This window comes from Hibiscus syriacus, unplaced genomic scaffold, assembly GCF_006381635.1.
Source record: "Hibiscus syriacus cultivar Baekdansim isolate YM2019G1 unplaced genomic scaffold, ASM638163v2 tig00110415_pilon, whole genome shotgun sequence".
NCBI classification, from domain to species: Eukaryota; Viridiplantae; Streptophyta; class Magnoliopsida; order Malvales; family Malvaceae; genus Hibiscus; species Hibiscus syriacus.
The window spans coordinates 317847-334578 of NW_024062729.1; the positions used below are offsets into that span (position 1 = coordinate 317847).

The window sequence follows — 16732 nt, forward strand, 5'->3', positions numbered from 1 at the left end:
AATCATTCAGCGCTGAACGGTGAACCGTTCAGCATTTAGCGCGTTTGTTTCGCACCTCTGAATGATTCAATGATGCCTGATTCAGCAAAATAATGCTGAATGATTCAGCACATAAGTACATTCTGAATGATTCAGAGTCATTATCAAACAACATGTCACATTCAGAGCTAATTCATACAGAGACTCTGAATCATTCAGCATTTGAATCATTCAGCGTTTAACTATTCTGAAGTAAACAAGCAACCCCTAATTTTATGTATGTCTGCACATATTCATGTAAGCTCACATTTAAGATTAGGAATTAGACTTGGAATAGTTAAATTGTTTTTAAATTGGACTTGGTATAACATTAAATTATTAATTGGACTTGCATTATGATTAGAAATATTTTAATTATTCAATTTGATGATTTTTAATTTAATTTAATGTTATAAAGTTGGAAAAATGATTATTATAATCTTTATATCTATATATTTTTTGTGAGTATTTTTTATTTCTTTATTGTAAATATTTTGTAATATAGTAATTGAGAATTGTTTCCACCTTTTTCTGCCCCACTTTGAGATAAAGCAAAAGCAGAGAAAGGAACAAGAAACAAAAAAAGGAAGACATAAAAGAAAAAGGCAAAGCAATAAACAATTTTAAACAACAAAGGCTCTCAAAACCTCCATTGATTCAAACTCTCTCAAAAGGAATAGAGCTTGTGGTTGTGTGTTTCTTCTCTCCACTTAAACCAGGCTTTGCGATCTCAAAATCTTCTGTGCTTAAACGAGGAGATAAAGATAAAGCTTTCAACCGATCACTTCGCCACTACCGCCACCGCCACGTCCGCCGTCGTTATCGTTAGTTGTTTATCGAAGGGCCATGAACCGAGGAGCGTTGCAGAGCTCACCAGTGCAGCAGATGATGGCGGCCGGAAACCCTAACTGGTGGAACATCAACACCACGCGCCCACCGCCGCCGTCGACCTATCTACAACAACAGCAACAACCACCTTCTCCGACTGCTTTCTTCCCTCATTTCACACCCACTTCTTCCTCCTCCTCCAACTCCTCCAATTCGCTTCATATTCCTTATTGGCATGAGCATGATAACCAGGAGCTTCCTCACTCATGGAGCCAACTACTCGTGTATGTTTGTGTATATGTATATCTGGACGATGCATCATGCATGTTTTTTCACATCGTCTTAATTTCGTGTTACATATGTTTTATTTCCAGGGGTGGATTAATGGGTGAAGAACAGGCATTACACCATGTGAAGCAAGAAAACCCAGCAAGTGCAAGCAGCTATGTGTATGGACATGCAAGTGAAGGCTTTCATCATCATCAAATAATGGCTGCTGCTGCTTCATCATCCCCCAAGTCATCTGTAACGGGTTTCAGCAGCCCTAACATGCTGGAATTTTCTGGGAATAAAGCTGATGCAAGCCAGTCATTCCCAGATCGATCTTCTAATGTAAGTTGAACAAATTAAAGAAACTTAGGGTTTTCAGATCTGTTTCAAGACATATTAAACATGGATTCGATCAGATTAATCTTTACTTAAAATGATCGTTAAACCGATAAGTGGGGGGCACACCGGATAAATAATTCTCATGCCCTTATTTTGGTGTTTTTGGTAGTATAATAGCAGTGGAAGTGGTGGGACAATGAAGAAAGCTAGGGTTCAGCCTTGTGCAACCCATTCCAGCATCAAGGTAATGTACAGAAAAGGAAAAGCCAGTAAAAATTATGGATTTAACCTTTCAATTTTCCATCTCTGTCATATTCACCGCATAAACACAAAAATGCACGCACACTCATACAAGATACCCTTGAAACCAGAAAACAAACACACTCGTCCGTTATCTGCTACAGAGTTTGTCCTCCTTTGCTTGTCCATTTCTTCGCAGATTGGGATTCTTTTGGCCTTGCTATGTATACCTTTCTCTCTCATATATGTATGTATGTATGCATGTATGCATGCGTGTTAAAGGAATTGATTAATCAGATTTATATGTATTAACAGGTGAGGAAGGAGAAATTAGGGGACAGAATCACAGCACTTCACCAGCTTGTTTCTCCGTTTGGGAAGGTATATATAATGGGGAAAATACACCCATGGCCACTTAATTATTAGTTAGGTTATGGAGGGGTCAATTTTTTGGCTAAAAGTTACAATTTAGTGAATATTATAGTAAAAGCAATACTAAATTGATGGAATTATTATATATGAAAAGGGTTAAGTTTATTGAATTATTTTGAATTAAGTCCAAATTGATAGGTCAAATAAACTTTAGGGATTAAACTACTATTATACCATATCACATTAGACATATATTTCAATTTTAGCTATATAATAGCATATTTATAACAATTAAGTGACCTGAGGGTGAATTTTACCCAGATAAAATTAAGCTTTGATAAAGGAAATTTGAGAATGGTAAAAGATTTTACCATTTTACCATGTAAAAACACCCATGAATAAAGGTATGTGGACAGTGTCATATTTGAATGTCTTTTTGCAGACTGACACAGCCTCTGTCTTGTTAGAAGCTATTGGGTACATCAGATTCCTTCAGGGTCAGATTGAGGTAAATTTGTCTTTTTTTTTCTGGCCTGCTTGCAGACAACCATGGATGACATTAAGACCACACTGTTCAACATTTTGCTTAGTTGTTGAAGCATACATTCTCTTCCACTGTAGGCTCTCAGCTTACCCTACTTGAGCAACGGACAAGGAAATATAAGGCGGCGGCAGCAGCAGCCTGTAAGAACGCACAGATTGCTTAGATTCTCAGATTTCTCTAATTTTTTTCTGCATGAAAATATACGTATATACGTGTCGGAGTTATTAATGTGGTATTAATTGCTTCATGATTACAATGGTGTTTTTTCTTTATTAGGTTCAAGGGGAGAGAAACTGTATATTTCCTGAAGATCCTGGACAGGTAAGTCTTTATTTCATTTATAGTGGGAAAAAGGGACGGTGAAAAAAACAGGTATATAAGTTTTGATCTAATTTGATAGTATTAAATTTTAGGGTAAGTTACGCATTTAGTACTTAAACTATTAATTTTAGTCCGTTGTAGTACTAAACTTTCAATATTTTTAAAATCATACCTAATATATAGTTTTTGTTTCATTTTAGTATCACCGTTCAAAACTTAACATTAAATTTTAAAAAATTGAAAGTTAGTTTAGGTACTAAAACAGATCAAACTGATAGTTTGGATACTAAACGTGTTAAGTTTTTAATGACGGGTACTAAAATGAAATAAAAAATAAACATTATACATACTTTTAAAAAATTAAAAGTTTAAATACTAAAACAGATTAAAACCGATAGTTTAGATATTAAATACAAAACTTATCTTAAATTTTATATAAATTTCGAATTCCGGATTGAGTTATAACTTTTTAAAATACTATCTTGTCGGAATGAATTTAAATTTAGAAAAAAAATCAGTTCTATCCCGAAATAATTTTGAAAATATACTTTCATATATTTAAATATTCTTAGTTAGGTTTTGATAAAAAACACATGTAAAAATTTTAGCACAATATTTTTTCGATAAATCTAGGGTGTTATAAGTGGTGATATATGTTCTAAAAACTCAATTATTTGACAACGAACGTTTAAATACCCTCCAATCTCTTGTGTTTGAACTTGAGATCTCTAAGAATTACTAATTTATTCGATTATATTTTCTATTTTGACAAAAAATATATGAAAATTTTAAAATTTATTTAATTAATTCATATCAGATCATATTCAGATTTTTAATTAGATTTTAAGGTAATGTTAGTATTGATAAAAAATCAATTTAATTAAAATGCTTTAGTTTGATCGACTAATGAATTAAAAACTGTTATGTTTTTTTTTTAAATTTTTTGTAGCTGTTGAATGAAAATCAATTTAATTAAAATTATTATATAATATACATTTTATTTATATTTCCAATTTTCTTTTAAAAACCACATGCGTTATAATAAAAACAGAAATATAATAAATTTTATTTTTCTCATATACAGGAAAGTCATGAGGAACCGAAGGACCTGAGGAGTAGAGGGCTGTGTTTGGTCCCGGTGTCATGCACGCTTCATGTAGGCAGCGACAACGGCGCCGATTACTGGGCTCCGTCGTTCGGCGGTGGCCTCCAATAGAAGGCTCGGGAAAAGGCAAAGCAAGATTCAAAGAAATGTAGGAGTAGAGGGACGACAAGTTTTTTTCAGTGGGAACGATATAACATCATGAGCAGTCACTCTGCAAGAAAAAAAGAGATGAAAGGCTGATTGCTCATGATGCTATAAGAATTGCCCCTTTCGTTTGAACTCTTTTGTAGATGATTTGTGTGTTGAAATTAAGCCACTGGACCAGTGATTTGGATGATTTAGGCTCTAAATTATCTAAAACACTTTTTTTTCTTTATTTTTGATGCACTGAGAATTTATTAGTTTATAATTTAGGGTCTAGATTTAATTTTATTTTTAATAGTTCGGTGGTGAGACGATTTATATATCAGTTAGGGATGAGTATTTGACATGAATCTATTAAATTTTGATCAGATATGATCTTATAGGATAACCTTTTTGAAAAATTGAGCCCGGATTGGGTCGCCTTTTGTAAGGATAAGATTAGATTTGAATTTGAGGCGGAAGATACTCGATTAAAAAATAATAGTATAATTTGTTGGAAATATTTATACTGTAAAATCATATCGTTAGCACTGACATGACAATTTAAATAAAATAATTGAATAAAATAATTTGAATCGTGTCGTGGTGAAACCATAGTCTTATAAACGAATTCGTCTCGATATGTGTAATTGATACGATAGGTGGATCATCCCCGAAGTTAACATAGTCACTCCGATGATTCATACACCCGAAACATGAAGTGGACTGTAGTGGTCCTGTTCCTATTTTAGGAGAAATGAAGAATACTTAGAAAGTTACATAGAGCTTTTGAGAGGAATTGAGAATGTTTTTGAGTGAGTTGAGAAGCTGAAAATGCTTCTTTATTTATAGGCTAAATTCGGGGACAAAAACGTCCAAGTAAAAAATCAGATTAAATTCTGATTTTAATATTTTCGGATTTTATGCCTGTCATAAACCAATGAACCTGGTCTCAAAATTGTCCAGGTTCATAATTCCGAGATAACTGTTACAACAACTAATTAATCTGCAATTAAGCCCCCGTAACTGAAGCAGCATAACATCTATCTAATAAATTTTGTATATAGCTGAAATACTGTCCGGATACATCGCATATTCAAATAAGACATAATTCTAAAAATAATGCTTCTCAATTACAACTGACTTAATTTACATAATTCAAATGACAACTAATACAGCTGTTACACCTCTGTAAATTTTGAATCGAATATTAGCTCATTGTTCAGCCTATAAATATCAGAGAAAAATTCTTTCACATTCTTTGTTTACCCATAAAATTCTTACAAATTTTCTCCAAAAAAATAGTCCGCACACGGACATGTTGAAAACACATATAACCACAACCCAATCCGACGACGATGACAATTGAGATTGACTCTTGTTCTCTATCACTCAACAAGGGAGTAGATAATGAACACTATAAATATCTTTGTATGTGATATTTCCCACTCAATGTGGGATAGTGTCTATAGCATTACCAACACAATCGATCTTTATACATTTAGAGATACTTTTTATAAGGCATAATACAAACAAATACCCCCACTACAACAAAAGTGTTCTGTAGCGACGTTTTTAGCGGCGTTTTAAGGGCAAACGCCACAAAATTTAAGCATATCGCGGCGTTTACTATCCAAACGCCACAAAATGATACTTTAGCGGCGTTTTTTTAAACAAAAGCCGTAATAGAGTGGTAATTTAGCAGCATTTATAGCTAAAACGCCGCAATAGAGATGTTTATAGTGGCGTTTTTTCAACAAACGCCGCAATAGAGTGGTAATTTAGCGGTGTTTTTACACAAACGCCGCAATAGTGTTACTTTAGTGTCGTTTTTAAACAAAAACGCCGCAAAATATTTGGACATTAGTGGCGTTTTTATACAAATGCAGCAATAAATTTAATATTTAGTGGCGTTTTTTAATCAACGCCGCAATATAATATAACTTTAGCAGCGTTTTTAAGAAAACGCCGCTATAGAGGCTTAAGTTAGTGGCATTTTGAAACACAAACGCCGCTCAACATTTGGACAGTAGTGGCGTTTTTTAAGTAAATGCAGTGATAGAGTGAAACTATAGTAGCGTTTGGATTACAAACGCCGCAACTTTCTATAAAACCCCCCAAATTTTGAGACTGAGCCCTAGCCCTATTCTCTTCATCGTATTATTCCCCAATCAGTTGCTCAGTTTCCTCCATCAACCCTCGCATCGATTCTCCACCATCGGCGATAGTCACAAAGGTAAGAACATCTTCCTCCACCATCGACCTTTTGACTCTTATTTCTTTATTTCTCCGCTTTATTTCTCCTTTGGTTTGATTTCTTCGAAGCATTTCGTTTTGATTCATTTTGATAGCACTAAATTTCTATTCTGATTTTCTGCTTATTTCTTCATTTTGATTCAATGGGCATTGTTCCTTTAATGCATTTGTTAGAACCCATGTCACGAAAAGTTGAATAATTTGATTTAATTGATGCACCGTGCAAACTAGGTCTTTGTATTTTCTACAATTTGTCCATTGTTTAAAATATCTGAATAGATCAAGGCCCCAGTGATTGTGGTTGGTTGAAACTTGATTTATGAGATGAACGTCAGCCCATGAACTTGGAACAAGTCATGGCACCAATCATGCAACAGTTCAGGGAGATCGAAACCTATATAGAATGTTCCGCAGATACTCTAATTCAGGTTTCAATTTTCTTTTGTACGTTTTTTAGGTTTACATCACACTCATTTTGTAGTTTGTACGCATTAGGATTAGCAGTTCACCTTTTAAATGTTGGTTGTCGGCTATAGTGAGAATCAAGACTTAAGCTTCCATCGTTGTTTTGTTATTTGATGTAATATACTTCCTGTTTTATATTTCTTTTGAGCAATTGGTAAATGCTACCTTTATGTTTGTTAAATCCATTTACCATTTTTTGCCTGTTTAGTAGGTAAAGATATTTGAAGGTCAAAATATAAGTGTTACATTTTTATATCTCCAGGTCCCTGATGTATTCTATTATGCTCAAAAGGCAGTTCTGCATCCAACAGCTCCACTATTTGATCAAGAGAAACAAACCTTGAAGCCACGATGTATCAGGGCATTGAAACAAATATTTATGCTTTGTGATCATGATATGGACGGAGCCCTTAGTGATGCAGAGTTGAATGAGTTTCAGGTATTCTTTTCTCTTTTGTTGCTTTTTTTTTCTTAACCACAACTACTTCTCTCCTAGAAACTTGGAAGGTTTGACATGTTGCACAATATATAAACATGTTAAATGCTTTAATGGTCCATTACAACCTACTAAGATTATGGGTGTAAAGAGGGTGGTTCAAGAGAGGATAAAAGGAGGAGTCAGTGACCTTGGTCTTACACTTGAAGGGTTCCTATTTATTCATGCTCTTTTTATAGAAAAGGGGCACCTTGAGACAACTTGGGCTGTCTTGAGGAAGTTTGGATATAATGATGAATTAAAGCTTCGGGATGACATACTTCCAGTTCCAACAAAGCATTCCCCTGACCAGGTGACTCTTAGTTTTGATAGTGGACATAACTATTATTTGTTCAAACTGACATTGATGCTATTGTCTTGTTTTTCCTTGTATATATTTCGTTTAAATTCCAAAGCACTTGATTAATCATATATATGGTAATATGTTCGGTCCGAGCCTAGAATTAGGTTGGTAATTTTCTCAAGCTATGGACTTTTTGCGTGGGATCTTCCGATTGTATGAGAAATTAACTTTTAGCCTTGCCAATCTACTTCTACTGCTTTCATCTACTGATCATTTTTTTCTCGTATAAGAAATTAACTTTTAGACTTGGCCTCTGCTGTTGTTTACCCATTATCCTATTTGATTTTTAGAATATATTTCTATTAACATATTTGTTGTCCTTAATTCAGCCCATGGACTACAGAGCCTTACATAGAGGTTGCAAAGAGAACGCCTCAAGGAAATTTAACACTTAATTGGTTTTTATCTGAGGGTTGTTGTGCTTACTACTCATTCCTTGATTTCTTACTCTTGTTATAACATGTGATATCATCTTAGTGGCTATCTTGGACCATTTATTTCTGTTATGAGTTTTGTCCATATCCTAAATTTTCTGCACAGCACAGTGTCTTAAGGATCCTACTCGTGGCACTAGAAGCGTTTATGGATTTCACAAGATTTTTATGCATTTTCTAATTTGCATTTGTAAACCATATGGCAATAAGTATTGAACATCGGGATGCTGTTGATCTGAAGTTCCACTTACTTGCAGTGCATGGTCTTATTAAGTGGCTAATATTGCTGGATAGTTTCATAATTTCTTTAATTAAATTCTCTATGGAAGTACTTTACCATTTCACCATGTTTATTGTCAACTAAACATCACTGGCTATACTAATGCTTTATCTACATGTAGAAAAATATGATTGCCTCCCACCTCCGTTAGCATTTTGGGTTTATCTGTTCTCTTCTCTGTGCTCTTTTAGCATGGGACTTCAATTCATGGTTCTGAGATCAGATATCTTTCTTGGGTTTGGTAAAAATGCAGGTCTTATCTTGTTGGTATTGATTGATATTTTAACAATTTTATTCTAGTCAATCTACTTCTTAACTCTAACTCTCATTATATACGTGGTCTGCAGTGGGCCTGGATGACAAGTCTGGAGCCAGCATTGAGTTTGGCTAATTTGATTTGCATTGGATATGGTGGAGATCCAACTTCAGCCCTTCGTGTCAGTAGGCGACGATTTGTAGATTGTAAGAAGAAACAGACGGAAAAAATGTTTTTCACTGCTTTGTTTTTGGTCTTAAAAAATCCGGGAAGTCCACTTTGTTGAATTCAATTATAGGAAGGTGTTGAATATCAACCACTAATCAGTTTACCGATCTTGCTAGTTCTTTAGCTTCTTTTGTTCATCTACTAAAATTATACTATTTATTTGTCTTCCTATTCTTTATACTATGGTTCATCGATGAGAATGACATTTGTACTGCAGGTCTTTCTCAAGTAACTACACTCCAACAAATGATGTACGTTATGTATCGAATGTTGTTGAACAGATTGGGGTGAGTAATAACTGTTGATATGCCATATGACCTGGAATTTTCTTGTAATTCACTTGTTTCCTCTTTCTTTTTTACCACCCTATCTTTTCCCTGTGAGATCATTGACCATGATGGTGGGGTGTAAAATATTAGTTAAAAAAGACTAGGTTATTAGTTACTACAATGTCCTTGGGAAAATAAATTTATTTTCTTTGGTTTATAAGATTCTTGTGTATTGAAAACGTGGCTGCTCATTTCTGATGAGTTTCAGATTTAATGTGGCAATCTTTGTGATCCTGTTGACATTACAGGGTTCTCAAAAGACCCTTATTTTACAAGAGATACCAGAAGATGGAGTTAAGAAATTACTGTCCAACAAGGAGTGTTTGGCTGCCTGTGATGTAGTCGGGTGCACTGTCAAGGATCATTTGTTACTCCCAATAAATAGTCTCATTTATGTTATCAGCATTCTGTTAATGTTACTGAACCGTGTTTAACTGAACTTATATTACGTTAATGAAAAATTTTATTTATTATATTAGATTTGTGTTGCTTGTTATTGATATAGAGTTTGATGTTATAGCTGTTATGTTTGTTGGATAATGAAATATGTTGAAAAAATAGATTTGGGGGTAATCGACAATAATTTTTTAATTGGTTAAATTTTGTGTTATTTAGCGGCGTTTGTATCAAAAAAATGCCGCTATATATAAGACCTATCGCGGTGTTTGTATCCTAAAAACGACGCTATATTCCAGTCCTATCGCGGCGTTTGTACCCTAAAAACGCCGTTAAATACCAGACCTATTGCGCCGTTTTCACAAAAAAATGCCGCGAAATATCAACATTTATTGTGACGTTTGTGATAAAAACGCCGCTAAATATTAACACCAATTGCGGCGTTTTTAAGACAAACGCCGCTAAATATCGTTACCTATTGTGGCGTTTTTGGTTAACAAACGCCGTGAACTTTAGCGGCGCTATTTTCAGCGGCGCATTTTGCGGCGTTTTTCATAATGCCGCATGTATTTTTTGCAGCGCTTAAAAACGCCGCTATAGGAAGAAAAAAACGCCGCAAAAAACCATTTTTGCTGTAGTGCCCTAATGTTTGACAGTATTGTCAAATTTATCTGTATTGTTTTTTGGAACATTGACCCCCAAACGTTTCATTATGGGTAAAAAAGAACCTTCGGTGGATGAAAACCGTTAGTCAACTAACAGTCAGCGCATGGTGTTAACCATGCAAGAACATGTGGTCCCAGATCTTGATGTGGCATGTTCAAGTCATGATAGATGATGACATGGCACTGTCGTGTCAGATTTTTAAATAAAAATTAAAATATTATTATTAATATTTATATATTTTTATTTAATATTTTTTGTCCAATGAGATGATAACACATGTCAACACTATATTGGTTTAAATTTAAACCAAGCAAAACACGCTTTGTGGGGAGTTAAACCTAGGCCAAATGTTTGGAACCTTATCACCTAACCACCAAGCTAAATCTTTCATTTGTTTATCTTTTGTATTACAAAATATTTAACATATTCGTTATGTCTCTCACACATTTTATCAAACACCTTCTTCATCACTCTTGACATGCAGTTTCTTCTCCCTCTTAACATATATTGTTAATAATCACACAACTTGATGATTCTTGCAGTAAAAGAGGGAAAAAGATAGAAAGGATTTCAAGCACGGCGAATGCAGTGTCATTTTGAAGCACAAATTTGTACACGATGCTCGACCCTAAAACATAAGTTGATGATTTCAAAAAAGTCTCTAACTCCAAGTGCTTCGTTTCCTCATTCACCGTCACTAACTTCCCTCCTTTCTGGTTCACATTGAACCCTTGTTTTTTCCCCTTTCAATTTTGCTATCGGAACTGGTTGTCTCCGATCTATCTAAAGCGCTTTAACTTCATAGCGAAAGATATCATGCTCGATACATCAAAGATCGACTCAACTTCATGATGAAGGAGCCACCCGTAATTCAGCTCAACAACATGGAGCCATGATCTATTAGAATTTTCAAATCGAATTTCAACTCCGTGACGGAAGATATTCGATAAGAGAGTCGATAGACATTGAGTCAGATTTCAATCACAGAGAAAGATATCATACTCACAGGAGCAAATTCACTTTTGGACCCTCTTCTTACCGAGCAAAAATTTGTGTCATTTTGTCTTTGCCCTATTTTCGTTACACGATAAATGGGCAAAGAGGGGCAACTATGGACACCGATTTTTTTCCAAGGACTTTTTATTATTATATAGTCCAATCCAATCCAAAAGCAAGCCCTACTAGGCCCAACAGTCTAAGTCCAACATATGGGAAGCACACGTTTCAAGACCCTATTGGAGCTAGGGTTTCAACGCCGCACGTTCTTGTTCGTTAGATCATATTGTAATTTGACGGTCAGATTGAGAGCATTTTAGGGCTCTTGGAGAGTCCTCATTCTAGCCGCAACAAGCAACAAACCCACTTTCCAGATTTTCCGACACATCATGGAAAAGATAATCTCTTTTAGAGATTTTGCGAAAATCAAGCCAAAAAAAAAGAAAAAGGAGAGAGCATTTTAGTCTAATTGAAACTCTAAACCAAAAAAAAAAGATCCCTAAGTCTATAAATCCCTACAAAATCAAAACAAAGGGAGGTGAAATTGAAAGCAAAAATATATTTGTAATCTTGAAAGAAACATCAATAAAAGAGGTATTCTTTTAATAACTTTTTTCAATTTTGGTATTGTGTGTTTGCATGATCAACTGTTTGGTCTTTTCTTTTTTTGACTCGAAAAACCGCCACGGATGGAGGAAGCCGATGATCTTTCTTAGATCTTGCTCCCCTCGAGGCTTTCCGATGAAAATAGTGGTGAGATTCTAAAAGAGGGAGAAAAGGGCTTTCGAAAGGTGTAAAAAAAGTTTGATTTTACCGCAAATGAACGGTAGTCAGTGCCGGTCCACAGCGACCGAAAAGGCAGAGCTTGGCCCGAATCTGTTTTTTTTTATTTCCGGTTGAATGTTCTTCGAAAATTAAGAACATGAAGAACATGTAGAAAATAGGAGAGCAAGGTTTGATATGTTTTAGTAGAAATGTGAAAAATGAGATTTGTTTATGAATTTTGTACCTTATACTCGACCCGAGGACTCGTAGAACCCTCAAGATCCGTGCATTTTTCTAATGGGTACGGTCTGATTCTCTTACCTATCCCTATAAGTTTTCTTGAAAATTCACTTTGGCCCTTTTCCGTAGTTTTTAAATTTTTTTATCGTGGTTTTTAAATCCGTTCCAACGCACCTTAATTTGTTTTTTATTTTGTTTTTAAATTGTTGTTGCTCTTATCTATTTGTTTCAATTTCGATCTCTGTTTCCATGCTTGCTTAATTGATTCCTAAGTTTAAGGATTTGACTTAGAGTAGACCTCTTAGAATTTCTTTTAATTAGGTTTTTATTTAGATTAATTAGGATAACCTTCTAATCAATATCCGCTTACAATCGAGTTTTTTTTATTGTCCGTTTAAAACGTTAAAATTTAACCCTTTTTTTTTGTTCTTTTTTGATTTACCAAATATTTTATTTTACAATCTAACATCTTTTTTACTTTTTTAGGGGTAATTTTAATCGATCAAAGGTAAGTAATTCGGATCGGATTTTAATTTTTAATTTAACTTTTAATTTTCGCAATTAAGACAACTGAGAAATTAAATTGATACCGAAAGGACAGTACAGGGGTCCTAATCATTTCTTGACTGTAATCGACTTCCGAACCCGATATATTTCTTGTAAAACGTGGATAAAGTAAGATAGTAAATTAAGGTATCTGATCAACCCGATTTTAAATAATCGATGACGACTCTAACACATTTATTTGAGTTGAAGTCCAATTCTGAGCCCAATCGAGTTAATGTTACAACAAGTATCACAGACGAAACTGCGAATTCAAATGTCAGATTAAAAAATAAAATGATATTATACTAAAAATTTAAGATATCGTATATTAAAACTTTTTACCCTTAGCGTTTGCCCATTTTTGCAATATTGCCCTTATTATTATTTTTTTTCAATTGCACGTTTATTTATTTTTATCCAAATCGATTTTATAGACAGAAAATCTGATGTGGTCGGTGACTAACAATTTAATAAGAATTATTGATACAGAATTTCATGTGCATAATTGTTGGCACGATATTATTTTATCTTATATGTTGTATTAAAAAATATTTTAAAATATCTTCTGTTTACTATTTAATTCTAAATATTTGATTAATAAATGATATTTTTATTTTTAAATATTTTATTATCGTGTCATATAAAACAAATAATATTCTCTCACTAATTACGTTGGCAATTCTAATGACAAAAGGCGTAAATTATAGCCAAGCTAAACACAAACTATATTAGAAAAAGAACATAAATCTTAGATCGAGCTGATGTAGGAGAGAATCAACCTCAGCAGCACTCGATCTAAATGCATCCACGTTCGACATCTCGGATCGAGCCGGCGACGACGATGCTCGAGTAAGCGAATCGGCATGAAGGACGTCCTCGATTCTCGACATCACCGAGTAGGCCAAGCTTTCGAGTACCCTGGAATAGCTCTCCGGGATAGGCAGTCCATCATCCTGTTGAACCATTTAGAATAAGTCCATCAAACTCGGAGGAGATTAACAAACGAAATGGTTTATGGCCGTACCTTGTTTTCTTGGATCTTTGATATATCAAGTGCAGATTGTGGAAGTCCAGGGAAATGCTGCTTGAGTATGAGCAAGACGGTCGCCGCCCGCTCTTCGAATAGTTCCCTCTTCCCGACACTAACGCTTGTGCCCCATGAAGATGACCTTGCATCTTTCTGGACCTTCTTCCTTCTCCAAATAATAACCGAGGCTTCGATCCTGTTCTTGAAGTCGAGAATCTTGTGTTCGGTCGAGAAGTCCATCGCCGCGAGGAACTGCACCGGATCCAAGTACTCCACTGTTATGCTTTTGTAGGTCGAATCACCAAGGGTCTCTTTCATTCTGCATCACTCATGCTTTTGTAGATCGAAGGCTACTCGATTGGTGCGACATTGATTTCATTTCTTTACCTTGGGCAGGGAATCGATGTAGCTTTCCGGGATCTTTATTTCGGACAGGACTTCAGCATTGATGTTCATTGCTGCTTTCAGCACTTGGTTTACAGACTCCTTTTCGTAATGCAGCCATCGTAGTTGGTTTTCCGACAGTCCGTTTTCCGGAACCTTAACGACCGGATGCCATCATTTGTCTTCCCTCTGCCCGCTTTCCTTGCCTTCAACATCATCCTTGGACACATACCAAAACTCCTCTTGTCCAAAATTGTTGAGAGTCTCCCGTGGCATTGTACAATTTGATCAGCAAAACCAAAGTGTTAAAAACCTTTGTCATCGTCATCATCATCATATGCTAAGGATAGAGATACCGGCGATGAGCAACGCGTCGAGTTTGCGCAGGCAGAGTATATTCGCTAGCAGATCGGCTCTGTGTCTCGTGACCATAACCTGTCTAGTCGAAACAAATCATTAATTGGGAGATGATTAAATTCGGTGAAATTCACTAGAGAAAGATTATGAATTGATGTGGCTACCTCCATTTCTGTTCCATCCTTAGATGTCTGTTTAGCAGGAACAAGTTCAACAATGTGATCAGCAACAGATAAGTGATCCACCATCAGTTCGGAACAATCGATGTTTCTCGGACTAGGGACGATTAACCGGTGCCGATATGTGTAGAAACACAGATATAACGGAATATGTATCGAATATATATATATATACACACACACACCAGACATGAATTATATCCACCTGCTAGATTTGTGACTGCATTTGACAAAGCTAGAGTTGAAGAAACGCCTTTACCACCTCCAGACATATCTTCACCCAGAAGCAACTTTGCAAACCTTTCCTTCATCATCTCCATATCTGCATCAATGGCAGCTATGGTCAAAATTTGATTACATGTTTATATATAGGGAGAAAGATGCTTGAACCTGCACGCATCTCTTCTGGATTCAATGGCTCCGATTGCTCCACATATTGCTGCTGCACCATTGATTGGTCTTCTGCATTTTTTATGCCGACATCATCGGTCACGGCGGCGGCAGCCGATGCGCCGCCATCTGGGATGAGATTCTGGTGGTTGAGCTTCGAAGTTTTCGTACCTTTGAAAGAAGACGAGCCACGAATTCTGCACCTGCGCGTTATTGTACGAAGCATATCGTCGAGTTATGCGGAATCAAGCTTCTTCTTTGTTCATAAGAACAGAAACAAAGAAGAAGAAGAAGAAATGAATAGGGTTTCCGCGATAAGGTGCAGAGGTTGAAGAAATAGAAGGTTCGAGTGGTTGATTATCGTTTACTGTTTTTACGACAAGATAATGAGAGGTCTGCATGTATTCACAAAACGTGTACTATAAACAACAAAGTGATTTTGAATCGCTGATATGTCTTTGTTGAGGAAAATCAATGTCGCACAATGTACGGGAAAACGTACGAGTTTAACCGCTTTAACTGACTTGTCTCTCTTCCCTCTTTGCTCTAATAACATGATCATGGTGATAAAAATAATTTCTAAATTTGTTGAATAATATAATTGTGATAAAATTCTAAATTAGTTACTCGATATCATATATTTGAGGTCAAATAACATTTTAGATCACCATATATTTGAGTTTAATCAATTTAATCCTTATTTTTTTTAATTTTGATGTTTAAGTATTTTATCTTTTAGTATCAAGTTTTGATTGTGTTATGCACGAACTAACTTACCTCAATAATTGAATGAATCGTTGTTAATCCTAGTGGTTACGGGTTCGAGCACCAACGACTGTAGATGGGTAATTGAGTGTTCATTGTCAAATAGTTGAGAGTACTTATAACATATACTACTTCATAATCACCTTAGCTTAATAATTTTTTTGACTCCGACCTTTTTGTAAAAGTGTTTAAAATTATTGACTCGATATATTTGATCTCTATTAATTTTATGGATTCATGGGTTAGGCTACGCGTCGTAATATCCGATTTAAAAATATCACAATTTGATTTCTTAATTTTTTTTATTTTATTTCAAATTAAATTTGTTACTCTTAATTCTCAAATTATTTCATTATAACATTATAAATTTTAAATTTCTCAAATAATTTTATCTTGACATTCAAAATTATTTTTTTATTTTAACGTTCTAAATTTAGTTGTATTTTTAAAATTTTATGTTTTAGAGTTTTAAGTTTTACCTTTATGTAATTTGGACTTTTAAAATCTACGTTTAAATTATCTATTATAGATTTTAAAATTCGGTAGACCAAACGTTTAGCACCTCAATTAATATTTTTGTACCGTTTTGGTATCTAAATTTTATTTTTTTAAATCATACCTAACGTTTAATATAGATTTCAATATGATACTCCGTCGTTAAAAATTAACATAACTACTGACATGGTATTTTTTTTTAAAAGTAATGGTGATGCAATATTACTTTATAGTGACATGTCAACATAACCATTAATTTTTTAACGGGGAGGTGCCCAA

At 34.8% G+C, this 16732-nt stretch overlaps 1 protein-coding gene and 2 pseudogenes across 2 annotated transcripts; 2 read left to right on the plus strand and 1 right to left on the minus strand.

Annotated features, from left to right (window-relative positions):
* Positions 1 to 627: 627 nt before the first annotated feature.
* Positions 628 to 4413, plus strand: LOC120124187 (transcription factor bHLH68-like). Of its 2 annotated transcripts, XM_039142912.1 has the most exons (8): positions 628 to 1130; positions 1221 to 1458; positions 1625 to 1699; positions 2011 to 2076; positions 2510 to 2575; positions 2689 to 2751; positions 2888 to 2932; positions 4017 to 4413. In XM_039142912.1, exons 1-8 carry the CDS (start codon positions 865 to 867, stop codon positions 4146 to 4148), a joined length of 951 nt encoding a protein of 316 aa, XP_038998843.1. In that variant the 5' UTR covers positions 628 to 864; the 3' UTR covers positions 4149 to 4413. The 2 variants fall into 2 exon arrangements, with proteins under 2 accessions (XP_038998843.1, XP_038998844.1); XM_039142913.1 differs by lacking the exon at positions 2689 to 2751 and having other exon boundaries at positions 629 to 1130.
* A 463-nt stretch (positions 4414 to 4876) lies between these two features.
* On the plus strand, positions 4877 to 10909 carry LOC120124218 (annotated as a pseudogene).
* Positions 10910 to 13584: 2675 nt separating this feature from the next.
* Positions 13585 to 15419, minus strand: LOC120124219 (annotated as a pseudogene).
* Between the last annotated feature and the right edge of the window lie 1313 nt (positions 15420 to 16732).

Bases quoted from the DNA above. Each gene is read 5' to 3' on its own strand.
- LOC120124187 (XM_039142912.1), top strand. From the start codon at position 865: ATGAACCGAGGAGCGTTGCAGAGCTCACCAGTGCAGCAGATGATGGCG. The intron at 2,077-2,509 runs GTATATATAATG...GTCTTTTTGCAG, and splicing joins TTGTTTCTCCGTTTGGGAAG to ACTGACACAGCCTCTGTCTT. The intron at 2,752-2,887 runs GTAAGAACGCAC...TTTCTTTATTAG, and splicing joins GGCGGCGGCAGCAGCAGCCT to GTTCAAGGGGAGAGAAACTG.